Raw genomic sequence first — 27,375 nt, forward strand, 5'->3', positions numbered from 1 at the left:
GTTACTTGAGTTTCTCAATATGGGATTACTCGAGTTGTCGGGGCTACTCAAGTTTCTCGGTTAGGGGTTACTCGAGTTGTTGAGTTTACTCAAGTTATTTGGTTTGGGGTTACTTGAGTTAGTCCTTATCGAGATACCCCTTAAGTAACCCCTGACCTAGTAACCCCTCGAGTAATCCATGACTGAACCCCTCCAGTAACCCTTAACCGAATAATCCCTTCCCTTGCTCTCTAGTAACCCCTGATTGAGTAACCCTTGACTAAACCCTTAAGTAACCCCTGATCAAACTCCTGAAATAACCCATGATTGAGTAACCATTGACCGAGTTGCTCGAATAACCCTTGACCAAGTAAACCCCTTGAGTAACCCCTGTCTGAACCCCTCAAGTAATCCTTGATCGAGTGACCCCTTCGATAACCCTTTTCCCAACCCCTCAAGTTATTTTCAAATACAACTAAAAGCTCAAAATTACAACACAATACTAACCAGTATAGTAAGTTCAATTCTAATCTTATTGGTTAACCAAATATGTTTTTTCTAAAAGTACTTTTGAACTTGTAAATATTATGACTACTCATTCGTTTCTATAGTTTTTCAAATTTCCCTTAAGTTTTCATCTCCTTATTGAAGATTAATTTAATTAAGTAAAACTGCCTTGTCACATGCATGCTTATAGTACTGTAATATTTTCATATGACAATGTAGTATATAGTTCAACAAAAGGTGCAAATTACTTAAAATAGCAAAATATCAAGAATTTGAAATAGCAAATTACTTAAAAGTAGTATAAATTCCATTCAGTATATGGTACATCAGTAGGTTGTAGGATATACATCAACTGGCGAATCAACGATTCATGCTGACGTATTGTGACCAGTTCTACTTGTGCTGCCGTTTCTATTGAAATGGTCTCCCTGAAATAACAGTGATCATAAGATAAGTACTTAGCTATATACGCATTGATTTTATATAACAGAAGAAAAAGAATCATTAGTAAACTTGCCTGATTCAAAAGTCCTAAGCTCACTATATTGATCCCTTTTTCCTCTGCCTCGAGTATGGCTTTTTCAATCAACTTGTTGATAGCTTTTCGCTGCCATTGTAAACACTACTACAGCCTAACAAATCCAACCAATTTCTACCAATTTTATAGAATCTAACAACTTAAATTTTGTGTATACATAAAACTAACTACTTATGTGTATCCTGTACCATGGTACAACCCATGCTTGTACCTTGATCTTCTTAAAGGTATTTCTTTTGATGATGAATGTACGACCATGCATCCATGCCAATATCATGGACCATAATGTAAGTTTGCACGGGGTTTAATCTAGTTTAAGAAATAAGAGGAAAAAGTGGATGAAGTACAATAATAAAAGTAAAAAGTACAATAATAAAAAAAACTGAATGATAAAAAATGAAGAAAAGTACAAAAAAAGTGTAAAATTAAAGGGCAATTAAGGAAGTACAATGAATAAAGTTAAAAAAATTATAAGGATATAATGGTCTTTATATAAGCAAAAACCTTCCTAAACTCCATTAAAGATAGATACATCTCCATGTACAATTTCAACAGTTTACAACACATCAGGGTGTTGAGTTCGGGTACCATAAGCACAGGACAACTATCAAGAAAGAGTAAAATTTTTAACACATCAATTTGCCTTAATGGTAACCGTGCAATTCAAAAAACTCCAAAAGTAAAATAAAAACCATTACATTGTCTTTTGATATCTCATTGATTAAAATTCTGAGTTTATATGCAAGGTCTTGACATGAAATCCCTAAGCAATTTTGTAAAAAAAAAAAAAAAAAAAAAAAAAAGGAAGTCCCAAGCAGAAAGGAAGTTTTTTTCCTATCCAAGCGAAGGACCAAGAAACTAAAGGGATCTATTTATTGAATATACATGTGATCAATCACCTCTCCTCCAAAATCACCCCAACCAATGCACCTAAATCTGAAAGGAAAACAAAAAAACTATCTATTGTTACAGTCCAATGGCAAAACGGAGGAACTTCATCATCACAATCTATCGTACACAGCAACTCGGATTTTGAATAACTGCCATTCTTTCCAAGTACAATACAATTAATAAACGGCATGTAAATCCAGCTGCGAATGACCAGATAACTGAATAAATGCTGCGAATGACCAGATAACTGAATAAATAAAGCATAATTTCATGGTCATCGGCGTTGTTGCATTTTGCGCATCCTGGCTTTTTTTCTCAACATTTCCTGTCTTTCTTCTTCCTGAATCTTTATAAGTTCTTCATCATCTTCTTGTTTAGCTATCCTGGCACTGCAATTCATATAAATAAGATAACAAGAATGGTTAGTACCAAAATTTGACAAAATGATAGTTCAGACTAAAGAGGATACGGATTACAGTAGACTTATTCCCATCAGGTAAAATACGCTGTTATGAAGAGAAGATTCTAAAGCAAATTAAGGGTGCTTTTATTAAACAGAATTTAACTTCTTGTTACTTAAACTGAATTTTCATTAGTCACAAATTACAAAACCAGTCTTTAGAATAAATTCCCTACAAATAAATAGAAATAAAATATATGATTAAAGATGATGTAAAGAATAGTCTAAACTGACCTCTTTCTTTCCTCGGCCATTATAGTGTCAAAGTCAGTGACTTCCATATCACTGCCAGCATCGTCATCGTCATAATATTTTGTGGGTTGCCTGAACAAGAATCACAGGATAAGACAACATACTCACAAATACACAAGTATACAACAGCTAAATGAGTGATTATAAATACATGTATTATTCGGAAGAAGTAACATTCTAAAGTCTAAACAGCATCCCAGACTTCTGTGCCTCACCACTCTATGCAGACCCCCAACCCCAATTCAACAAGTCAAAGGAAACAAGTGGCAACAAACACAAGAAATATAATAGAGGAGCATGATATAGCAAATATCGCCTGTTTAATGACAGTACTTAAGAAAACATTCTCAAAACAGCATCACAAGAAATATAATAGAGGAGCATATATCAATCAAAATTCAATCTAATAACAAAACCACGACTTTAATGAGAGCTAAAACAGTTTATAAGAAGGGTAGATAAGCTTTACCTAAACATCTTCCTAATTACGGCTCTATAGTCCATCTCCTCATCATCCGACTCTGGAGCCTTTCGTTTTTTAATCCTGTGGTCTTTATTTAGACCAGCAGAAGAATTTTGTAGCTGTCCAGCTGGTTTTTGCTTGTTAATGTGGTGTCCTTTTACCCCATTAGACTGAAGAGATCCATGCCTCATCTGCGGCTTCACCATCTGGAAATTAATAGCAGAGCTTATCATACATAAAAAAATTTGCAAGGAAATTTTACAAATTCATGTTCTTGCAACATGTTGAACTCAAACAAGTATAGCATGGAATAGGCAAGCACGCACCTGTCTTGAAGCTTCAGCAGAATCTTTCTTCAACATTCTGTTCTCAGTACTTCGCTGAACATCCCTATTATTATTCATACGATTATTTACACCAGAAGAATGTGGTTTTCCCATAGGCTGCCTTTGCCGATCAAGAGTACTAGTCTTTGCAACAACAGAAGCCTTATTCACTAATGGAGCAGCAGATGGCCTTCTCTCCATGGAGCTATTTGGCAATTTCCTGTCACTAGAAGAAAAAGGCTTCCTTGGGGCCAAGACTTTCTGAACAGCAGGTCTAGACCCACTTCCACTACTGCTGCCTGCCTTCTGATTTGGTTGGTTCTGCTTTCTCAAATCTAACTGCCTACGGGAATCACAGGGAAGACTTGCCCTATTACCAGAGGTTGACCTCTGAGGCGGTGCTCTACGGGAATCATGGATTTGGGAGGTCCCAGAAGAAGGCTTCAGTTGTTCGTACCCATCATTTCCTTTTTTCCCAGAATATGAACAAGATTCATTTCTCTGTGCCCGAACTTCAGCTGACCTGGAATCTTTTAGGCCTGCAAAACCCACAGCTGTTAATTATAGCATGGTATAGCATTAAATATTAGATTAAGTTATGCAAACAAGAAAGCTTTATTCTATCAAATATAAAAGAACAAACCATTCTTTGGAGCTAAACTCTTTTGTGGACCAGAATTATTTGCTGGCTTAGGGATATCTGCATCATCTGACAATAGAAAAGAATAGTCTCTTGTTTGTTTGATTATCTGTGCTTTTGATTTAACCTGGGCAATTTAAATCGAATCAGCAACAAAAATAACATTGAACCTGTTATAAGCAGTTTAAAACATGCATTAAGCAAGGAGTCTCAACCTGTCTTGGAAGAGGAGTATTGCTCAGTCCATTTTTTGAAGTTGTGGTGGAATGTGTGCTAACCTTTTTAGCCTGCATTTGAATCAGAAACATCAATTAATAAAGAATTCTGGGAAGGGCATTGACAAATACATTTATATTTTCTAAGTCAAAACAACAGCATTCCTCAAGCACAAGAAAGTTCTGATCTAAGAACGACACCTAAAACTCTGAATTCAATTAAATAAATTGTCACATTAATAATGATATCAAAAACACTAATGCACCAATCAAACCCCGAAGGTTGAAAACCAGAAACTCTGGGAACAGGCAACAAGCAACCTCAACCGAGGTTAAGATGGACATATGGGGTACATTCATGCCAAGTACAGGACACACCTGTCAACAGGCATTCCAGAGCCCTTATCCTAGCTGACTATTCCAACAAATTTTAGAGTATATAGAATCAAGAAGAAAAGTTATAGCAGAGTAGTGCATTGAATTCAAAGAGAATGAATATTCAGAACAATCAACTAGACGCATCACAAGATGGAACTAGAAAAATAAGTTGATAAAATGTACGGGTAATATAGATTATTAAATATTAATGGCAGAAGAGGGTTCAAAGAGGATGCCAGGATGGAAGTATGAAACCATTATACTAGCCATTTGATAGTATTATATATTGATTAATTCCTCTACCTTATTAATTCCTTAATTTCCCACAATTAATAGAAAGTAGATACTATTATCATACTATGCCCAGGAGGTGTCCCAGGTCATGTCCTGTGCCATGTACAAGGGCTTGTTGGACATACGAAGCCACCGTAGATTCGTAGAATGAATCAGTTTATAACCAGACCAAAGTTTAACATTAAAAGGTTCAGCTTCATGATGCAAGTTGATCATCCAAGGTCATCTAGTGACGCTCATGCACACACTATACAGAAACATAATATAGCAGCAACTTACGTTGACAAAATACACATACATCATTTTGAGAAGTAGATACTTTAGGTGTCAAATGCCGAGTCTCCAACAAGGATTTTCTTTCTTGGATAACTCTATCAGCAATCACTGGCTTAGAAGGACCAAAAAAGGATCCAAAACTGCAATTAAAACAAAAGAACGAAATCTAATTAGGAGATCAGCGAATTCAAACCAACCAAAAATCATCACAATTCACAAGTGAATCGCATCACAACCAATACAATGCACAACGCAAAATAAAAGATTCACAGCAATGCATACTTCATCAACTTCGAGCTGTTAACACTGACACCATTCTTGCCATTCTCCCTCCTCAAATTGGACCTGTGTTTTGCTTTCAATTTTTCTCGAAGTTCCAGGTATTTAATTGCCTCTGCTGACAATGGTTTTTCCTCTTCCTCCTCTTCTTCTTCCTCATCCTCATATCCATCCTCTTCAGCATCTTCATAATCATCTCGTTCTACAAAATCATCCTCGTATTCATCCAAATCTTCCCCCATCTATTTCACAATTAAAAACACAATTACAATCAACAATTAATTAGCAATCAAACATTCAGCATACAAGTCCATACAATCAATTACAGTACTAATCTGTAGTGTAATCAGAATTCAATAGAGACTCACTCGATATCGCTGCTGCATCATCGTCAGCCTCTAACGACTTTTTATGACAGCAGATAATTCTGGAAAAATCACATTCATTGTAACATTAGCAAGATCACAATCAAGCTCCAAAATAAAAAAAAATATGATAATAATCACAGCATATCATCATATAACTTCTCAATCTTTGCTTTAAATACCTAATTAGACTGAACAAATCAGAAACCTAATTTTTTTTAAAAAAAAAAAATCACCTACTTCAGGCGATTTCAATAGAATTTTTTTTTACAGATTTCAATTTAATTTAATTGAAAATATTAAAAATCAAAACTGATTAAAAACAGATTTTCAGGACGAATTTAATCGATAACAATCAATATCATCAAAAGCAAAAAAAATTTAAAAAAAAAAAAACAAATATCAATTAATCCATTTGATTTCAAAAAAAAAAAAAATCAATTAATCAATTTTTTTTTATTTTAAATCACAAATTCACCTCTCAAATCACAAAATACACCATGAATTCCAATAAAAAATCAAACAACGATACACCAAAAAAATCAAAAGCAAAGAACTAAATACCCACATTGAAGAAATCGAAACCCTAAGAAACACAAATCCATTTGATTTCAATATAATTACAAATTTCAACTTGATTCAATCAATGAATCAGGATCAAATAACAAAACTGATTAAAAAAAGATTTACTCAATCAATTTACTCAATAAAAATCAATTTCATCAAAATCAAAACTTAACAAAAAAAACCCAAAAAATCCCAAAAATTTCAAAGAATCCAAACTTTAAATAAAAACCCACAAAATCACCATTGAAATCAATCAATCCCAATCAAAAAATCAATCAAATACACCAAAAAAAACCCCAAAAAAATCAAATCAAACACAGATCGGAAACCATACCTTAAAGAAAACGCAGAGAATAACAAAAAAATCGCCAAATCGAAAGAAAAACGACCTAAATCCTCTCTCTTAGATTGAAAGAAAGGAAGCTTGGAATAATAACGAGAAGACTGAAAAAGGGTTTATACAACAAAGAGAGGTAGTCGGTTGTAATGAGGTAGGGATCGAACGGCTGATCTTGGGTTATAATTTATCACCTCCGTTATTTTCCACTTTTCTTTTATTTTTATTTTCCTTAATAATAATAATATTAATAATAAAATTAATTTAATTAATATTATTGAGTTAGCCTTTTTAATAATTTGCCAAATTCTAGTATTTCCCATTGTTATTGTTCGTTGTTCGTGAATTGTGAATCTTCTTCTGGTATGAATTACGGTTACGCTTTTAATTTTTTAATCATCGTGGTATTACAGATTATACGAGAAATCTCACCACAATTAATATTGTGGTTTCATGTGATTTTATTTTATTTTTAATTTTATTATTTTGTGTGGTTGATATTGAAGATGGCTTTATTTAGTACATGTGGGTGGATTTTATTTGTTGGTTGGTTTGACTTGGTATTATACGCAATTTTCTCGAAGCTTCTTTTTTTGGAGATGGAAGTGGAGAGATTATAGGAATTTGTTTAGTATGTTCTCGAGTGTTCCGGAGTATTTTGGTTATTTTGAAATTTTTTAGATTAATTTGGAAAATTTTGTGGCTATTTTAGGGTATAATTGATTGAGGCTGAGAATGAATTGAGATGTATGAGATGACTTTAGTATGTCATCGCAGATACATCTATAATACTGTATATTTTATTTGTAACAATTAATCCTTGTACTAGAAATTTTAATGTTTTTTTTAAATCTTAGTTTTTTATTAAGCCAAATAATCACCAAATATATGATGGGTTAAGCTAGTAAAAGCTAAATGAGGTAATGATAATTTTGCCACATTTAGGTTCAAAACTAGAAGGAGGGATGGCGGTGGGTCATGTTAGAGGGAGATTTGGCGGGTGATGGGGCGGGGATAGGTACAAAATATGTACTCGCCATGGGTCATGGGGCGGGTATGGATTTAAATTAGACCCGCCCATACTCGCCTTATACCCGCCCCATATTGCATCAATCAACATAATACGGAGAATAAGGAAAGTTGCTTCCATCATTGGATTCACCATCATTACCTTGACTAATTCGCGTGATATAGGTAAAGACATGATGACCTAAGAATCTACTAGTATATTAATCTACTCTGATAAAGGCAAAGAAACATATTAAGTGGAGAATATCTTTCCACTTTCAATACGAAAGCATAGATTTAAAGTCCCATAAAAAGCTAATGTATGAGTTAAAAACCTTGCTCTATTACGAATATTATAGAAATTAAAAATTCTGATTGTATATTTTCCACATATTCCAGTACCGCTAGTTTTGACAAACTGAGCAAAATGTATCACCAACTAGCTATTTGCTCACACTCCCATGAAAGTGACAGGAAAACTTGAAAGTGGAAGGAGGGAAAATGGAGTCACTGATATATGCTAATAAGTAATAACTTATACTCCATAATATGAATTACAATTTACCTAATATTCGAAAATCTTCATCTTCTGCATACAAGAAATGAAGGAAAACAAACATCTGATACATTGCTAAAGATTTCGCTGCCTACAATCTACTATGTATCAATTAACAACAGCACACAATACTTAAATGACTAGCCGCATACCACCACAAACACAAATATCACATTCTTCTCTATTATATTACCAAACCTGTCACTGCAATGCACGAGCTTCTTCAAAATCTGTCCCCATTTTTTCAGTAGAATGAGAAACAGGTCTTTAGTTCTACCCACAAAGGGCTAGGTACCAAACAAATCTCAACCATTTATGCGATAAATCACTTATATGATTCTTCTAAGCAATACTCTCAGTAATTATTTCACATCACAACTTCAAGCCTGGGACTTTTGGGATCCAGGAGGCAAGAAGGTTTCCCACCAGCCATATTCATACTTTGTATATGGGGCGACCCACTTCTCTGGCTTCTCAAACTCCACTTTAGTGGGATTTGAGGCCAATGCTTCTTCTAAGCTGTCAGCTTCATAGCTTTCTGCTAAAACGCGATCCAATCTCAGTTTCATGTATCTGCCAAGACATATTGTGTTTACTCAAATGAGACTGAGTTCTGAAAAGATAGTACAAACTAAGAAGTAAAGCATACACAAGTATAATTTGGAATTGCTAGCATTTCAAGCATTACTGTCAAAGACTAGGGCTGGCAGATAATGGTTGGGTTCAACAGCCAAGGAAGTTCGATTTATAACTCTTAACTGCAAATGGGAAAGTAGATGGTACTCTGAACCATCGTACAGCAGAATGTTCAAAATTACTCGTAAATCTTTCCAACATCAACACAGGGTATAAAGATTGCAAGTCGTTTAACATAACCTCATCAATGCAATAAATCCGAAAAGCTATCTTGGAGGAGCTTGCGGATTTTTGGCATTCCAAGAGGAAAAGAAAATACACAGTAATTTTAAAAGGCTTCAAATAACAATACTATGTATTAGATTACTATATGTAATTCACTTCCTCAGCCACATGCATCTAAATTTCTCTCATTGTCCACAACCTTGTTCTTCCTATAGGCTAAGCATACAAGAATTATTTGTACGTATACGAGTATCTTCCTAAAATAAAAAGTATTCCCGCACACAAGAAAAATCATACATAAACCTATCTAAATCAATCCTTATTACAATAAGAATTACTCCAATGATATGTCTCACATACATGTCATGCTAATTTTCCAAGCATCCAAAAGAACTACATGAGCTCTAGACACTATTCTATTCAAAAGGTTAATGCTACTGCTGTTAAATACGAAGTTCATTGCATTACCTATATATTAAACATCACATTAAATCACGCATACCAGGGCACAAAGCAATACCCAAACTTGAAAAATTAAACCACTTAACAGATTATGATTTTGACTGATAAGGAGTAAAGAAAGAATAAACATCATTGAAGTGCTCCTTACGTGATCCATGGGCCATTTGTTGAAACCAAAGCCACAGCAGGTCTCTTCAATCTCTTGGTGATGTTAGGGAATTTCTCCAGGAACTTTGGTTCAATTACAAGCCAAAAATCCTGCTCTATGTTGCGCTCTCCGAACATGCGAAGCCTTTCATCCATAAGCTCTCTGAAATGTTCCTCTTCGTCAAGCATGAATTTTGCATTTGCAACCACAAAATAATACTTCTTAGTTGTTTGATCCTGAATCGTAAGAGAGAATTGTGATTGGATCAGGCAAGCTAATGTAGTTAATCATCACCAAAAATGCTTGAAAACATGTCTTAACCTGAAAAGAATCCAAATCTCCAACTCCGCACAAAATAGTACCAAGGTACAGAATACATACAACGCAGAAACATGCAACAATTATTACTACTTATCATGCGAATAATGATGCTTCAAATGATCATCCTGAACATTATAGAGAAAGGAAGCAGCTCAACTGCAAAGTAAAACCTTTCACTCTCTGCTCAATGTGCACAAATCTAATCTCAAAATAGTAACCGGCTTTGAGAAGCATAACTCAAATACTTAAAGTGCTTAAGGGGAACAATGGCCCGTGTTAGAATACCACAACAGCAACTATAACTTGATCCTTAAAAGTTTCACTGTTTCGTTGATTCATTTAAGGGGGATTTATTACATCTTTAGTAATCAAACCTTTTCGGAAAGTGCACAAATTGGTGTAGTTGATGATAAAAAATACACAAATTTGTTTAATTGATGGTATAAATTACGGAATAAGCAAAATTGTTCAGTTGATGGCAGGAAGTACACAAATTTGTTTAGTTGGTGGAAGAAAGTACACAAAATTGTTTACTTGAAGAAAGTACGAACTTCGCACAAAGTCCACTAACATGCGTAGGTCCTAGGGTTGGATAGGCAAGTTATTTCCTCCTAACAAAGTTATTTACCTATGTTTCAGCTAAAGAACTGCTATATCTCCAATTTCCCATGAACACCTGCCAAAATAATTGAGACGAATCACCCTCTCATAATCTCATACACCTAACAAAACATCCCTCCAATTTTTCAATTTCTATTTTAGGTACATGAGAATACCCTTTCAAAAATAATAACCGCCCTATAAGGCCTTTTTTAGTTGATCAAGAGATCTTTCCACAAATGAGCTACTACATAAGTTAATGATCAAAACTATTGTTTGTTAATTCGGATGTCAAGTCAATCAACTTAACATACACTCCAAGCATATCAAAATATGCAATAGTACATTTGCCAACTAGGACCATATATTCACATATAGACGGTATAGTAGTGTATAGCACAAATTGTATGATTTTCGAAACCATGTAACTATCAACTTTATATTTTAGAGCAGAGAAATGCAAATACAATCATTGTTATCAACTTGGAGTTTACCCAAATATTTGTTAAATTTTTTAGAGAATATGAAATGAGCCTAGACAACCCAAGGAGGAGGAGAGTTAGGTCCACAACCAAGGCCAAAGGAGGTTCCATACTAAAACCAATTGGTGATAGTATTACTGTAGTAGTAACTCCACTACCTTATAAAGTGAAATCATCTCTCCTCTTACTCCAATGTGAGATATTCACGAGTAGGCTATAATGGATTTCAACAATATTTATTCATTAAAACTCAACATTCATTGAAACAAACAAAAAAATAACAGGCATTCTTCAAATATAAAGAGAAGCAAAATTGAGCTTCTTATTACAAGACTACAACCACATTTGTTTAAAATTAAGCTTCTTACAAGATTTCAACCACTTATTATAATAATCAGGATTTTAATCAGCAATTCAAACAAAGTACTCAACAATCATAATAATCTAAAATAGTCAATGAAAATTCCTCTTATAACTAAATAAACCCAACAACACAAAATTGGAGGGTGGCAAAATTATACCTGATCAGAAGAAGAGCTAGGCTGGGTGGTATCGGCGGCGACGGCAACAGCAGGAGTTCTGAGGGAGGAGGAAGGAGCAATGCTAGCACCAATGGATAAGGATGACAGAGAAATAGATTGTGAAGAGTTGGTTCTACTGCTTGGCAAAAGGAACAAGGGTTTATTGTAAGATTGGTGGGTATGAACAAGGGTACCACCCATTATTGCTGCTGAATTCATTGTTACACAGTTGCTTGCTAGAACTACCATTGTTGCTGATCTAACTCACTTGCATAAACCAAAACCTGAAATTCCCACAATTTTAATCAAATTTTTTAATTGATTACATGAAAATTGAACTGAAAAACAATTGGGAATTTGGTTGGTAGAAGGAAGAAAGCATACCTTTGATGAAAATTGATTGGGGTTTTGAGTTGTAGTTTTACTAAAACAAGTTTCTGGGTTTTTTTGTTGAGTTTGTGTAAGTGTAGTGTAATCTCTCTTCAATCGGACATCACATCTTATCCTGGTTTTCTTATCATTTGTTATCCTTATTATGGGTATCCGACAATTGGAAAAAAAAATATATACCGTAAAATTAAAAAGGAAAAGGAAAAGGAAAATACACTCCTCTGTTCAATGTTTTACTAATTGTTGAGTTTTGTAATAAACGCAATATTTTTTTTAAGGTGTATTTCATAATAATTGCAACACTTTTCCTACTTTCTTCTTATTGGAATACGCCTTTTCGACACACTTTTTAGAAATCTATTAGAGTGGCTTATCAAATTAATTTGAACACTGAGATAAGAGAAGGTTTAGGCTTTATGTGTATAAATTCTTTTGAATACTTTGTTCATTTACCTTGCTTAATCTATTTCATAAGGTGTGCCATAAAGGTGTATTGCATTTAATATATCACAAAGTTTCATACGTGACAGGTTACACCGTGTGACAACGCACAACGGTTACTAATTCAAGAGTTACTCGGTTGATCGGATGTTAAAGGTTACTTGGTCAGTCAAGGTTACTTGATCGGTCAGGGGTTACTCAGTCAGGGATTGCTTGATCGGTCAGGGGTTACTTAATCAGGGATTACTTGATCGATCAGGGGTTACTCGATTGGTGTTTTGGTGTGTGTTAACCAGCCACACTTAAAATGCGCTGTTAAAATAAAATAGAGAAATTATTAGTTTTTTTTTTAGAAAATACTTTCATTCAGAAAATTAATTATCAATTAAAGAGATTTTAATATAGTCAATTTTGTGTTTATTCAATACATATTTACTACATTTAAAAGAAATTTTTTTTTTAAAAAAAAAAAATTAGGATATAATCTAATCTTACCCTTTTTTTTTGTAGTGTAAATATCTTCCTTGTATGTTAAGAATCTTTAATTTCCAAATAAATGTTGTTTTATTTTTATTTCCTTATATATCACGCTAGCCCAAATGTATCACATGCATTGTATAGTCATCCTTTTTTACTAGCACATTAGACCAATAATTTTTTTTATTGCCTAATATGATATTGACCCTTTCAATTATATATACTCTCTCCCACTTTCAAATGTAACAATATCTTTATCGCCAACACCCATATCCATACAACAAAACCCATGGAAATGAAGAAAATGTACTTGTTCCTATCTCTTTTGGCAATCATAATCATCCTTTACAAAATTCTTTTAATCTCTAAAACAAGAAACAAGAACCTCCCACCAAGTCCACCATCAATTCCTATATGGGGCCACCTACACCTACTCAAGCCCCCCTTCCACAAAACATTCCTAACCCTCTCCGAACGTTACGGTCCAATTTTCTCCCTGCGTTTGGGCTGCCAACCACTTTTGGTTGTCTCTTCTCAATCGGCTGTCGAGGAATGCCTCAATAAAAACGACATTGTATTTTCTGACAGACCTAAGTTCATTGTTGGAGAAGTTTTAGGATACAACTTTTCGATCCTTCTTTGGTCTTCGTATGGGGACCATTGGAGGAATCTCCGACGTGTTGAGGTCTTAACTATGTTTTCCTTTCGTAAGCTTAATGAAGCAAGCCCCACTCGGAAAGTTGAGATCCATAACATGATCTTAGAGCTTCTGACCGAGTCTGAGGGCGGGACCCGAAAAGTGAACTTGAATAATATATTTAATAAGGTGGCGCACAACTTTGTGATGAGGGCAGTAAATGGGAAGCCATGGGATAACATGGATTTTCCATCCCCTAGTTACATGACAACATGTGATTTCTTTCCCATCTTAAGGTGGGTAGGTTTTGGAGGGATTGAGAAAAATTTAAAACAGATTTGGAAGAAGAGAGATGAATATTTACAAAATTTACTTGATGAATGTAGAGAAAGTATTAAAAGAGGATCATCTTGTAATGACGAAGTTGTGACAAAAAATTTAATTGAACAACTGCTAGACTTGCAGGAAGCTGAACCTGATTGCTACACCGATAACTTTATCAAAAGTTTCATTTTGGTAAGATTGCTCCCTTTGCCTCTAGAAATACAGTTTATTAATTCCTCAAATTTTTAATTAATTGTGACATTTTAACTTTGATACGTTAATGCATAAATTTAATTACTCAAATGAGTAATTTCATTAATTATGTATTAATTTAAATAAATGATAAAATAAAAATATTATGCTAGTAAATATACAATAAGGATATTTTCTATTCGAATTATTTATGTTGATATTTGTTTATTTCAAGGATCAATGATCTCCTATCTCACTTGATCATATAAGATTTTATCTAACAAAATATCATCTACCCATATTCATTTTTAAATATAAAAATCATAAATATAATCAAAGGGATGTTCATAATAAATAACTAATAAATAAAAAAGGAAATCACTATAAAACATTCATAATTTAGATTTAGCAAAATGTTAAAGGTCGCAACGTGTGATTGATATAAATTAAAAAAAATTGTCACAAATTTTACGTGGCATTGTGATGTGACGAACAAGAATAATAAAGTGGCAAATAAAAAAGTGAAAATAAATAAAATGATAAAATTATTCTTTAGAAAACTAGAAACTCTTGAACATACTAGTATAGAATTATTCTAGGATTTTAAAAAAAGTAAGAATTTTTTTTTATCCTAATATGCTTTAATTTTTCCCATAAAAAAAATGCCTTAATTTTTATGGAAAATATAATGTAATAAATGCAATATTTATTTGTATAGAAAAGATTTGACTATATTGGTTGTTTTTAGTATCCCCTCATTATTATTGCTTAAATTATGATTTTTTTTTTTTAATATCATCATCACAAGTAGAGACAACAATGGCTTATCACGTGAAATACACTTGCACTAATGTGGTGTCCACAATGTGAAGGGATGTGTAATTTTTGATTGGATTATAGACTTATCAATCAACAAATGTAAGTATCCCACATTGACTTTTTAAGAAAATGAGAGAGTTAAGCATTTTATAAGACTTGGAAGCTTTTTGATTTGTTGTCACATGGTTTTGTGATGAAACCTTGACCAACAAAATGAACTCTCTTTTACTGACAAGTGTGTATCTCATACCTCGATCTAACGTTAACATTAATGTATGTGATGATGTCTTACTAGGAATTAATATGAAGTAAGAATTAATATAATTTCCATTTATTATAATAAACTAAGGGAGTGTTACTCATTTAACACATATGTTTATCTATATATCAGATGCAATTGGTATCGGGATCGGAAACTACAATTAAAACCTTGAAGTGGGCAATGTCAAATCTCATAAACAACCCAAAAATCATTGCAAAAGCAAGGGCAGAAATTGATCTAATCGTGGGCTATGAAAGATTTGTTGATGAATTCGACATACCAAAGTTGAACTACGTACGTTGGATAATGTATGAGACTCTAAGACTTACCCCACCTGCACCACTTTTATTCTCACACTGCTCATCTAAAGACTGCACTATTGGAGGGTTCCAGGTAAAAAAGGGCACTATGCTTTATATCAATGCTTGGGCAATACAAAGGGACCCTAGCCTATAGGATGAGCCGAATGTGTTTAAGCCAGAGAGATTTGCATATGAGATCGAAGGGTACAACTACAAGTTTTTACCCTTTGGAATTGGGAGAAGGTCTTGCCCCGCAAGCGCCTTTGCTACTAGGAACATCACTCTGGCTTTGGCTACTCTTATCCAATGTTTTGATTGGGAAGCACCTCGAGATGGATTAGTAGACTTGACTCTGGATAGTGGTGCTAGTATTGGTCCTAAGGAAAAGCCTTTAGAGGCAATTTGCCACCTTAGGGCTTCAATAGTCAATATCGTTGCTCAACTCAAAGCTAATTAAATATGTTTAGTTGTTAGCTAGTAAAATAAAGGGAGTGATTTTCAAATTTGAATGTATGACCCATTTATGTTTCTTGTGTACCCTTATCATTAAATAGCAAGCTAAGACTTTTATTCTATTTATCTTTTTATTACTTTGTATTTCTTATTTTTATGTTATTAATAAAGTAGAGATTTGATTTAATCAAACTAGATAGACTTGGTCAATGGGCAGGCGGGGGCGAGGCGTAAAAAAATCTACCCATTACTCGGGCTAGGCCGGGCCTAGATTTGGGCCAAAAATTTCATGCCCGAACTGGCCCGCCCAACTTTTCGAACTAGGGAAAAAAAGAACTAAAATAGCATAAAAATGCATTCCAACAAGCTCGTTCGTGTCGGGCTCGACTCGGCCGAAAAAAACTGTCCAAAACCCACCCAAATATGGGCCGGTTCGGGCCAGGCTAGCAGGTCGGGTCAACTTTGACCAACTCTAGGTCAAACCATTAAAAGCTACTTAAAAGCTATTGTATGTTAAATATGTCTATGTATATATATATATATATATATATATATATATATATATATATATATATATATATATATATATATATATTTAAAATCTTATTAAGTTTATTTCAAATTTTATGATTTTTACTACTTAAAAATTAATAAAAATCATGATAGAGTTATACCTAGAAATTAAAGTGTAATACATAATTGTTTATCTAATATAACACTTTTAATTGTATAAAAATAACACTTTTAATTTAAGATAATTACTTTTTTTAATAAAATGATAAAGTATAGGAAAATTTGATAATTATCACCAACTATTGTAGTCGTTTAATAATAACCACCAATATTTATTTATTTATTTTTTTTTTACCACCAACAATTCTTCAAAACATAAAAAAAATTACCACATCTCTTTGTCTAACTCCTCTACTGTGACGTCATGTGGGCTACCCCATTAACTACGCCCCCCTCTATTTCCCTCCCTCTTTTCTCTCAATTCTCATTCACCTATTCTTCCATCTTCTTCCTTTCTCTTCTTTAACTCTCATTAGTAAGCTTTTACCCGCTAGATTTATCAATGCTCTCTCTCTCTCTCCTCCTTCCTATAATAGGTTAGTGAAATAGCAAAGAGGGCTGGACCAAAGGCGAACCAACAACTGCACCATTGGAAGGGGGCCAAGCTTTGGATTTTGAATCTAAAAGTTAGCGAGTAAGCAAACAAATTTTTGTGTTTGCAAATAGCAAATGGTTCCTTCAAAATAAAAGAACCACAAATTGCATCCTTAATTAGCAGTATTTCACGAAATAAGAACCAAATTGCAACTTACTATCCCTAGAATCAAATTAATGCCCATGCAAATTAATTTTATAAACCCTAATTTTAAATGAAAACCCCCAAATTAATTTCTTAAACCCTTATTAAAAATACCTTTCTGATAAACCTTTATTCAAAAACATAAGTTGCGTTATTTGGCTCAAGTAACAAGAATTTAAATCCTAATTGTCTCACTGATTGCAATTTTTTTCGTAGAATTAGAAAGGAGAGGAAAATAGGGAAGAACACATGTAAGAATCGAGAGCAGAAAGAAGGAAATAAAGGAGGGGGAAGTTAATGGGACCGACATGGCGACATGACATCACAATAGAGGGGTTGGGCAAAGAGGAGGTTATTTAATTTTTTTATGTTTTGAAGAACTGTTGGTGGTAAAATAAAATCTAATATACATAATTTTTAAAAAGTTATTAGAGCGCCATGTAAAATTAATAATTTAAAAACGTTACACATAAGATTAGTATTTTTAAAGCATTAAGTAGGATTATAATAATAATAAAAAAATATCAGAGCAACTTTAAGATTATTTTTTTAAAAAATATCATGAATAAAATTAAATGATTTATTTGAGTGATTAATGGAATTTACATCATGATAAATTTTTTTCCAAATCTTACACAGATAAGAGATTTAAACTACCATATAGGAAAATGTTATATTTTAACAAATGAAAAAAGAAAAAAGAATTGCAATTTATTTTAGAATTAAAATATTATATTAACTATAAAAATAAAATATTATTTTTTTGTTGGAAAATTTTTAAAGTATGAAAAACGGAATTAACAACAACAACTTTTATATGCAGTTGTCCACACCATGTGGCCATCTGGCAGGGCTGAGCAGAGTGCGGTCTAAACCGCAAACCAAACCGCAATATTGTGGTTTGGTGCGGTTTACGGTTTGGAAAGTACGGTGCGGTTTTCAAATTTGACCAAACCGCGGTTTTGCGGTTTGATGCGGTTTCAAAAAAATTTTAAACCAAATCGCACCGCAAAATTGCGGTTTGCGGTTTAGACCGTAAACCGTAAAATCAATAAATATACTAAAATTTAAAAATAAACTCAAAAAATAAAAAAATAAACAAATAAAAGATCCTAAGATTTTTTGGGGTTACTGTCCTTACTAATTTTATTTTGCATTACCTAGTAGCCGACATATTAGCTAGTTTATCAATACTAGTTTATCAATTAGTAACTACTGTGTAAAGGGGAATGAACCAATTAGCTAGTTTATCAATACTAGTTTATCAATTAGTAACTACTGTGTAAAGGACTAAAGGGTTTCATTGAATTTGATCCTCCATCCCTCTCCACCTCTTCAACTCCCTTGAAAAAGTTATCTATGTCATTTTATGCTATATAAGCTAAGTCCATGTATTGTTTCCTCCAAATCTCAAAGTTTTCAACCCTATTATAAACATTTGATTCATCAAAACCATATTTAAAAAAAAAAAAGAGATTCAATAAAACCATGTCCACAGCTAAGCAGTAACATCATGCAACATCCGATAGAATTAGCAACTTGCCACCAAACGTAACACAGCAAATCCTTGAATGTTTACCTCTGCAACAAGCAGCAAGGATGAGCGTGCTATCGAAGTATTGGAGGAACAAATGGGCTTCGACTTCTAAGTTGATACTTGATCAGTCATTCGTTCAATGCATCTGTGAAAAAAAAAACTAAACCTTCTCACAAATTATTAGCATACAATAAAGCTGTTACTGATATTCTCTTGAGTCATGTTTGACCGATAGGTAAAATTGTGGAAAAACCGCAAACCGCACCGCACCAAACCGTATATTGCGGTGCGGTTTGGTGCGGTTTGTATATAATTGCGGTTTGGTGCGGTTTGAAAAAATCACAAACCGCAATTTTGCGGTTTGGTGCGGTTTGAGATCCAAACCGCACCGTGCACAACCCTATCTGGCACACACTAAGTAAACCCCTAACCAAGAGTAACTCTTGCCGACTGAATAACCCCTGACCGAGTAACCCTTAACCGACCAAGTAAACCCTGACCAACTTAGTAATCCCAGACCGAGTGAGTATCCCCTATAGCACTAACAAAATAACCATAAATGTTGGTCACACGATACCAGCCACATATGAAAGTTTGTGAATGCACAATTTATTTTGTATTAAAAATTTCATTAGTAAGCAAACGAATAAAATCACAAAATTAATAATTAGATAAATATATATTAGATTTAGTAAAATATTTTATGTGAACAAAAAAATATTTTATGTGAAAATACAAATAAATGTACATCGCATGGGCTTCATCCAGTAAAAATAATTGTTGGTGGTTAATACTAAAACGACTACAATAGTTGGTGGTAATTATCAAATTTTCCTAAAGTATATCATTTTCAATATTTTTTTATAAAAATGATAAAATAAAAATGGGATAATAGTCCAAGTTTTAGACAAAATTTAAGGCATTTATTTTCACCTTTATTTATTTTAGGATTTTTTGACTTTCACCACAAAAAAAATCACGAAATTGTTCTTTACTACTAAAAATTTTAAAACTTTTATTTTACCACCAAAAAAAAATTAGAAATTGTTTTTTAGCACCTGCCGTCAAAATCCTAACGAAATATTTTAAATTCTTCGATTTTCGTGCCAAACAAATCATATGTAAGAGTTTTGGGGGCATTTTTAAAAATACATTGGTTTGCGTGTTTCATGAAACACGCAAACCGAGACATTTTCTATAATTTTTTGTCAATTATAACTTCGAATTGGACCCATAGGGCCAAAATACCCCCCTAAACCTATAAACAACATGTTTTGCGCACGAAAATCGATTTTTTTAACCGTTAAATTTAACGGTTTTCTTGACGGTAGGTGGTAAAAAACAATTTTTAGAAATTTTTTTGGTGGTAAAATACAACTTTTAAAATTTTTGGTAGTAAAAAACAATTTCGTGATTTTTTTTGTGGTAAAAGTCAAAAAATCCTTTATTTTATTTATTTATTTATTTAGAAAAATGGATGGCGTGCTTATATTAATAACTAGGTTAGATCCCATGCCATGCACGATGTTCTATAGTTTTATATATATACTTATAGATTATGGATTGATAATTATAATACGGAGTAATAAATTAGTCGAAGAATTTGGTATTTGCATTTTTTTAAATTGTAGCATCTATACAACTAAAACAAAAGGAGGCAAAAAATCTGAGCAATCTTTTTTCTTATTGTAAAACTGGTTACAAAATATTTTAAAATATAATTTTTGTTTATAGTTGCCCAAATTTTTTTTAAGAAAGACTTGTGATTTTTTTTTTTTTGGATATAATAATTACTACATTAATGTAAATTATGTATGAAAATAATATTATATTTTGTAAATGATTTGCTTCCTTAATTAATAATTATTTTTAATAAATAAAAAAATATAACTAAGGACACACGCGGAGATAATATGTGTCATTAATGGTGTCTCTTTTTTTAGTATATAGTATTGATTGATTAATTGTTTATCCATCAACACATACGGGGAGAGTCTAGTGGCGGAGCCAGAAATTCCAAATAGGAGGGGACAAATAGATATCACATTATTTTAAAAAAAAAAATAAAAAAATAAAATAGATATCACATAGTTTGAAAATTGTGTTAGGGGAAATAAATACTCAAACGTATAGATGACGCACAAACATTGGTATGTATAAGACTCTATAAGAGTAACTTGAACCACTGCTCCATCCTAGTTCTTAAGATAAAATTGCTCACAAAAACATTTATAGTAGATTTATTTTCCTAAGTGGGGGGACAGTTGTCCCCCCTGTACCCCTAGCTCCGCCTCTGGGGGAGACCTCACAATCAAAAGGCACAAATTTAAGGAATTTTCACCATAATAATTCATAAAGTAATGGTAATTTTTGGAAACACTTGCAATAAAATTACAAATTGATTTGGATATCTCTGTCATTTTAAATCACAAATATTAGCAAAAACCTAAATCTATCCCTACCTTTTAAAGAGTAATACTAATTAGTACATCCTTAAAATGTGCATTTACATGATTATTACTTTTTTTTTTGAACTATTAAGAATAATGTGTGGACATTTATACGCAAAAAAAATATTTGTTCATATATTTTCCCTTATAATGTAATCAACAACTGAAAAAAGCTCTCCAAACATAACTAATTATAGCGCGTATCACGTGCATTAGCCACCCTAGTTTTGTTGAAAGTTATATCTTAAAAAATGAATTAACATTTTGGTTTTCGTTCGAACTCACAAGAAGCAATACAAAAATTGGGTAATTTCCCTCTTGAAATATTGATCAAGTAACAATTTATTCTTGTACATAAATGTGAAGAAATCTAGCATTTCCTGTAGATGTATTGAAATATACGAATTAACATAATAGCAATTTGCTAGGACATTAAGCTAAATCCATACCCAAAGAACAAAGAAAAAAGAAACTCAAGAAAAAAAATAAATAAATAAAAAACTAACCCATCTACACACTATTTTCACATAGTATACTGTATACCACAACAAAGATCCGCCCAATGACACCTAAATATAGAACTTCCTATTGTTGAAGAATGCTATCTATCAAACACTATTCTCACATAATATCCACAATAAAGATTCACGCAATGACACCGAAATGTTAACCTCCAATTTGTTGAGGAATGCCATCAACTGACATGCCCCGCCCCCAATAGCCTCCTCGGTTTACCAAAAAATTCTCGGCAATGCAAAGTCTACCCCAGGAGTTCTATTCGCCATGTCCAGGAAGTGTCAACCAGAATCTTCAGGGATTGTACCACTGTAGCACTAAAAAATCAACAAAACTTGAACTTGGCCTTGAATTTGCTGACAAGTAACTTCTTCCAGTTAAGTTTTATAGAAACAGTCAGAAACTTTGAGGTGGTCAGCAAGCCGATGAATATACGATTCAACGGCTTCTGCATCAGGTGATACAAACCCGGGAAGATTAGGCAGGCAATCAGGCATATATGAATCCCTTGTGTTGGGAGGGTGGAGTAGAGATAGCACAGCACGGCAGAATATAAATCTGGATAGCATTAAAAATGGACAAAATCAGTGTAAATTCCATAAGTTCCCTCTGTAGGAATAAAAAGAGTTTTGGTCATGCAATCTAGTGCTAGAGCATACTTAACTCAACAGGAAGGGTGATTTACAAGAAGATAGAACTTATTTTAGTCACTCCCCTTCCCAGTAACCTTCCTATTACGCGTTTTGGTAAGTCCCAAAAAGATATCCATGTACTTTAAATGGAAAGAAACTCCATTTCCCTGTATAGTTCTTGGGCACGTTCCCTGACTTTTCTCAGACTCTCCACTTTAAGTTAAATTAGTAACCTTATATACTACATAGTTTTATTCATCTCCATGCCAAAAACATTATATATGGATTATTCAGGAAAAAACGTAGTTTATTTTGTTATCCAATTTTACTTATACCTGGAGGTCCAAGGCGGGATACTTTTTTTTTTTTTTTTTTTTTTTTTCCCCTGTTTATGTAAGGGATGGAGGAGGAAGATTTTGGACGATGACTACACGGAATAATCAAATTTGGTTCATGTAGCCAACCCCACTTATGGGATTAAAGCTTTGATTGATTGATTTGTAAGGTGCGGAGTGACATCAACTAAAATAGAATGGAACTAACAAAAAAATCAAAATAGTGTTTTTCTGCAGGGCCAGAGTTACCGGTTCAATGTACATTTTCAGCAGACTTAATAGGTAGTTAAGTTGAAAATAGCTCAGCCCCTACACCTTATAACATGTCAAGGCTCAACTCTTGAACCTTTATTTTTTCTCTTGATCTAATTTGACAAGTCTACTTGGCAATATAGGCTGCATAAATTTCAGATAATAAAGGAGGAAATGTACCTAAGAATAATGCGACGGAGGAAAGGATCTGGAAGTACTTGAGCCCAAACAAGATCAATTTTTGTTGATGAGCATAACATCACTTCCCATTTAGCAAAGGCATTAGCAATTATGTTTTCAGCCTCATCATAAATGTCCTGCAGAAATACTTGTTATTACCATGAAATCCAAAAAAATATGCTAGATTTGAGTTCATCATTTAAAAAATGGAAGTTTAAACTTCAAAGTATATGTTGAGAGCTCACTGTATCTCTATCAGATGCAGAAAGGCCAACCAATTGGCAAAATGCTAGCAGAGGAGTTGTCAAAAACAGAGTAAATTGGCTCCCATTTTCAATTGCATCAACACTAGGAGGGCTCTTGAATGATGGCCTTGAGGGGGAAAGCAACAACGCTGATGGCTCCCCTCTTTCTGAACCATGAATGACCTGCAGATCATATAAACAAAGCATGAGCACCTCAAAAGAAACAACACATGTTTATCAATTTATGGTCAATAGTAAAGGAAGAAGAGAACAGCAATATAAAATTCTTTTTGTGTCTCAGAACAAAGGATCATTTGAAGAGCAACATTATATGAAAAAAAGCATCAGTATGCATATTCAAGAATTAAGATTGTGCTTCCTTAATTTGTTGTCTCTTTTACTCCATATTGCTAGTTTGTTTCTTACACAACCAGTATGTACAAAATGAAAAAACAATCCCATGCAATAGAGATATTTTAATCAGTGAGGATATTTATCTGGCCAGAATAAGTTTTGACAAACCTGCCTTGAATGCATGGCTGTTATCACTATCAATAACTAAGAAGAGAGGCTTCCTAGTGAAGGGTAATAAATCTCCGGGGTACAGGTTATTGGAACCTGAAAAGGCAAGAGTATTCTCATAAGTTATTGTTGAATTTAACACATAAAATTAGCCAAACCTCATAAAAATAAGAAATGACAGCTTTCTGTATTTTGCACACCTCCAATTCCACGTGGACTTAAACACAGGGAATTATCATAATAATTACTCAAGTATCCTTTTTTACTATCTCCAGGAGACAGGGTTTGATCCTGGGCAGCTGAAAGCAAAACTTTACTCTTTGAAAATCTTCTAGAGCCACCAGAGCTTTCAGCACTAACGGAACTAGTTGCTCCTGCAAAATATAAGGCCGCAACAACATTAAGAAGCTGACACAGCAAATGCATAAAAAAAGATGTTCAAAAGAGGCCAATTTACCCAAAGATGATGACACAAATATTAGTATAATACAGTCGGGTGGGAGCTCCTCACACATTGTTGCAATGACCTGCCAGAGAAGCATAACCATCAACAGAATTCTTAACAAAAGATTTTATACATCAAAATTAAAATGGTCTGTCATCATTATTAGGTGAAAAAATGACATTGCTTATTCCCTAATCAATATACTTGTATAGTACAGATATCAGGAGAAGGAAAACAGGATATTCCATCAGTATCAAGCAAGGCCATGTCAAAGGCAAGGTTCTCATGCCTCTTGTGGTTCTAAGCTCTGGATTTCTTAACATGACTTGTCCACTCAACTCTAATATATTCACGCAACAAACACCCATGACCTCAGAAAAGCAAAATCTCAGACAGAAAAATCTTGGCTACTTACAGAAATAAAGTGTGTCACTGTTGGGCGATACAAAACTGCTTTCCTTGGATTTGGGGGCAAGGTCGGATCAGTCAGATCAGCTGCCAAATTTATGTCAATTAACCCAGAAGTACCAGAAAAGTCCTTGTGGACACCATTTTCAATGGGTTCAGTTTGATGCTTTTGGTAAAATGATCCACTTGGCTCCCATTCTAAGCATTGCAGCATTCTGTATGTGTCCAATGTCACTTCTGCAAACTTAACCTGAAACATATACAGCCCCAAGTTAGATACTGCTGAATTTAGAGCTCCGCATAGAGTTCAGCAGACTCCAATAGAGATGATATTAGGAAAAAAGAATATAAGTACATCTTAGTGATTCACAGAAGAATGGCATTCACCTCATTCCGGTGATAGCTGGTTAACACTGCATCTTTCAACTTTAAAACTTTCTTTGCATGAAAGCGAGCCACATACGGCAACGAGTCTGGATGAGTGTCAAACATGGCACAATAACGCAATGGCCGAGCATTGGGCAATGGCTTGTCAACATTTACAAAGCGGACAATCTCTTGAACCACTTGCTTCCATTCTTTGAAGTTAGTTTCCTGAGAGCACAATTTAAAAAGAATATAACAAACCCTCACCGGAGCTAAATTTGCAACAGCAGGACAGAAATCGCCAGACGGGCAATGATTTATCCCCACAAACCCCACAAAGGAAATTAAAACCTGGATGAAATTATCATTACTTGTCCCGATAGATGACTAAAGGACCATGGTAGATATTTGACAACCAACCTAATCTCTAATGAATAATCATATTGCAAAGCCATTTTCTAGAATTAAATCTCTTTGCATTGACAGGTGGAAAACAGCTAAGGATTCACTCCTCCCCATTATCATCCCCATCCCCATCCCCCTCTGTCTCCATCTCTCTGATGCAAAGGGTGATACGATTTATACAAGTCAACAATGCTGCCAAGGCGGCCTTTATAACTTAATCATGTGTGGTGAAGAATGTCAACAAATGATTTCAACCCCATATCGCCATATTATTGTTACTTGTTAGTAAATTCCCTGAAGGACAATGATGCAATGATGTAGAAGTCTTTTAACTTGAATTCACGTTCTTGGTACTATCCTCAAGAGACTAAAAACCTTAAAGCTCACATCTGCTATGAACTCCTAATCCTCATAACCTATTACAAGCAACCCCAAACCAAGCCTAATAACAACACCTCCCAAATCAACCCGAAAAACGCAATCGATTACAGCAATCCACAACACCAAAAACACATTACAAAATCAAAATCCATACTCTAAAAAAAGCTAATTGCAACACAATCAAGTAATCAACCTACCATACTCAATACTTCAATAACATATCATTAATTTCATAATCACATACAGTAATCATTACCAAACCCATGAAATTAACAATCATAACTTGGAATTAAAAAGAAGAAATTAGATAGAAAAGTACCCGAAAAGTAGCTCGGCTATCATCAACAAGAACCTTAAACCGGTCAACGAGCAAATCAACAACATCACGACGATTCAAAATCAAAGCAACCAACAAAAATCGAGCATAAAACCTTAATTCCTTAAACCTAACACTAACCCCACCAAATTCTTTACCACCTTGAAAATACCCACGATTAAAAATTGCCTCGTAAAAAACATACGATTCTAGAAGAAACCTAGCTTCACTACTTCTCATGTACTGCCCAAAATACAACTGCCCGATCCGAGAAGCGATCTCCCCGATTTCCCACCTTTGTAGGCCCGAACCCACCAACTTGGCCCGGTTCTCTCGCTGAAACTTCCACACCTTCATATACGCCTTGAACACCTTGTTCAGGTACCGGGCCGGGTTGGGCCCAGGCCCAAAAGCAGGGAGGTCCCGAACCCGGGAAAACTTCCGGTCAGCCTTCTCAACTAAGGCCCGAAACTCTTGGGCTGGTTCTTGGGTGTGGGCCGTTTCGAGTCCGCCGTTTCGAAGCGCCATTGATGTCTGGGGCGTGGCATTAGGGGGTGAGAGAGATGGGTTCTGAGATTGCCGCCATTTTTGTTGAGGAGAGAGAAAATTGGAGGAATTTTGGGTTGTTTTGGTTTGTAAAGAGGTTTTAGTTTTGTTGATTTTGGGTTGTAGCAGTTGAGGAGTTGGAGAAGAAAGGAGGTGAGCTGATGATGTAGGTGAAGTTTCCCGGGAGTTGAAAAAGGAGTCGAAGAAAAGGAGCACTCTTTTGTTGTGCCTCACTATTTTAAGTAGTTTTTTTTATTTTTTTTATTTTTTTTTTTTATATATATATATATAAAATAAAAAATAATTAATTAAAGTACTTCTTCATAATGAAAAGTATAAAATTAGATAATCATTCTAATTATGTATTTCAGCTGATTTTTTTGTATATATATATATATATATATACATATACTCCGTAATGCTTAATGTCTAGCGTGTTGTATTGCGTGTATGATGTACTAGAGCATATCGTGAACGATATTGTTACAATACGGTACGTTTAAT

At 33.9% G+C, this 27,375-nt stretch overlaps 3 protein-coding genes and 1 pseudogene across 3 annotated transcripts; 1 reads left to right on the forward strand and 3 right to left on the reverse strand.

Annotated features, from left to right (window-relative positions):
* Window positions 1–1,704: 1,704 nt before the first annotated feature.
* LOC110723494 (histone H3.v1-like) lies at window positions 1,705–7,222 on the reverse strand. Its single transcript, XM_021902852.1, has 10 exons — window positions 6,765–7,222; window positions 5,867–5,925; window positions 5,502–5,740; window positions 5,242–5,359; window positions 4,272–4,343; window positions 4,060–4,183; window positions 3,417–3,955; window positions 3,097–3,296; window positions 2,610–2,699; window positions 1,705–2,304 (listed from the first exon to the last, which is right to left on the reverse strand). Exons 2-10 carry the CDS (start codon window positions 5,885–5,887, stop codon window positions 2,190–2,192), a joined length of 1,518 nt encoding a protein of 505 aa, XP_021758544.1. The 5' UTR covers window positions 5,888–5,925; window positions 6,765–7,222; the 3' UTR covers window positions 1,705–2,189.
* Window positions 7,223–8,264: 1,042 nt separating this feature from the next.
* On the reverse strand, window positions 8,265–12,271 carry LOC110723503. Its single transcript, XM_021902861.1, has 4 exons — window positions 12,111–12,271; window positions 11,727–12,010; window positions 9,803–10,038; window positions 8,265–8,904 (listed from the first exon to the last, which is right to left on the reverse strand). Exons 2-4 carry the CDS (start codon window positions 11,973–11,975, stop codon window positions 8,712–8,714), a joined length of 678 nt encoding a protein of 225 aa, XP_021758553.1. The 5' UTR covers window positions 11,976–12,010; window positions 12,111–12,271; the 3' UTR covers window positions 8,265–8,711.
* A 732-nt stretch (window positions 12,272–13,003) lies between these two features.
* LOC110687275 lies at window positions 13,004–16,027 on the forward strand (annotated as a pseudogene).
* A 5,589-nt stretch (window positions 16,028–21,616) lies between these two features.
* Window positions 21,617–27,137, reverse strand: LOC110723514 (protein SCAI-like). Its single transcript, XM_021902869.1, has 9 exons — window positions 26,329–27,137; window positions 25,245–25,451; window positions 24,865–25,107; window positions 24,462–24,531; window positions 24,205–24,378; window positions 24,009–24,100; window positions 23,483–23,665; window positions 23,238–23,374; window positions 21,617–22,396 (listed from the first exon to the last, which is right to left on the reverse strand). Exons 1-9 carry the CDS (start codon window positions 26,851–26,853, stop codon window positions 22,216–22,218), a joined length of 1,812 nt encoding a protein of 603 aa, XP_021758561.1. The 5' UTR covers window positions 26,854–27,137; the 3' UTR covers window positions 21,617–22,215.
* Between the last annotated feature and the right edge of the window lie 238 nt (window positions 27,138–27,375).

The sequence above is a fragment of the Chenopodium quinoa genome, unplaced genomic scaffold, assembly GCF_001683475.1.
Source record: "Chenopodium quinoa cultivar QQ74 unplaced genomic scaffold, ASM168347v1, whole genome shotgun sequence".
Taxonomy (NCBI): Eukaryota; Viridiplantae; Streptophyta; class Magnoliopsida; order Caryophyllales; family Amaranthaceae; genus Chenopodium; species Chenopodium quinoa.

Excerpts from the sequence above, each read along its gene's own strand:
- LOC110723494 (XM_021902852.1), bottom strand. The coding sequence starts at position 5,887 with ATGATGCAGCAGCGATATCGA. Across the intron at positions 2,700-3,096 it reads GTAATTAGGAAGATGTTTAG|GCAACCCACAAAATATTATG; the intron begins GTAAAGCTTATC and ends ATTCTTGTTCAG. Across the intron at positions 2,305-2,609 it reads ATGGCCGAGGAAAGAAAGAG|TGCCAGGATAGCTAAACAAG; the intron begins GTCAGTTTAGAC and ends TATGAATTGCAG.
- LOC110723503 (XM_021902861.1), bottom strand. The coding sequence starts at position 11,975 with ATGGTAGTTCTAGCAAGCAACTGTGTAACAATGAATTCAGCAGCAATA. Across the intron at positions 10,039-11,726 it reads CTAGCTCTTCTTCTGATCAG|GATCAAACAACTAAGAAGTA; the intron begins GTATAATTTTGC and ends CTTACGATTCAG. Across the intron at positions 8,905-9,802 it reads ACAAATGGCCCATGGATCAC|ATACATGAAACTGAGATTGG; the intron begins GTAAGGAGCACT and ends ATGTCTTGGCAG.
- LOC110723514 (XM_021902869.1), bottom strand. The coding sequence starts at position 26,853 with ATGGCGCTTCGAAACGGCGGACTCGAAACGGCCCACACCCAAGAACCA. Across the intron at positions 25,452-26,328 it reads ATAGCCGAGCTACTTTTCGG|GAAACTAACTTCAAAGAATG; the intron begins GTACTTTTCTAT and ends TTGTGCTCTCAG. Across the intron at positions 24,379-24,461 it reads ATTTGTGTCATCATCTTTGG|GAGCAACTAGTTCCGTTAGT; the intron begins GTAAATTGGCCT and ends TATATTTTGCAG.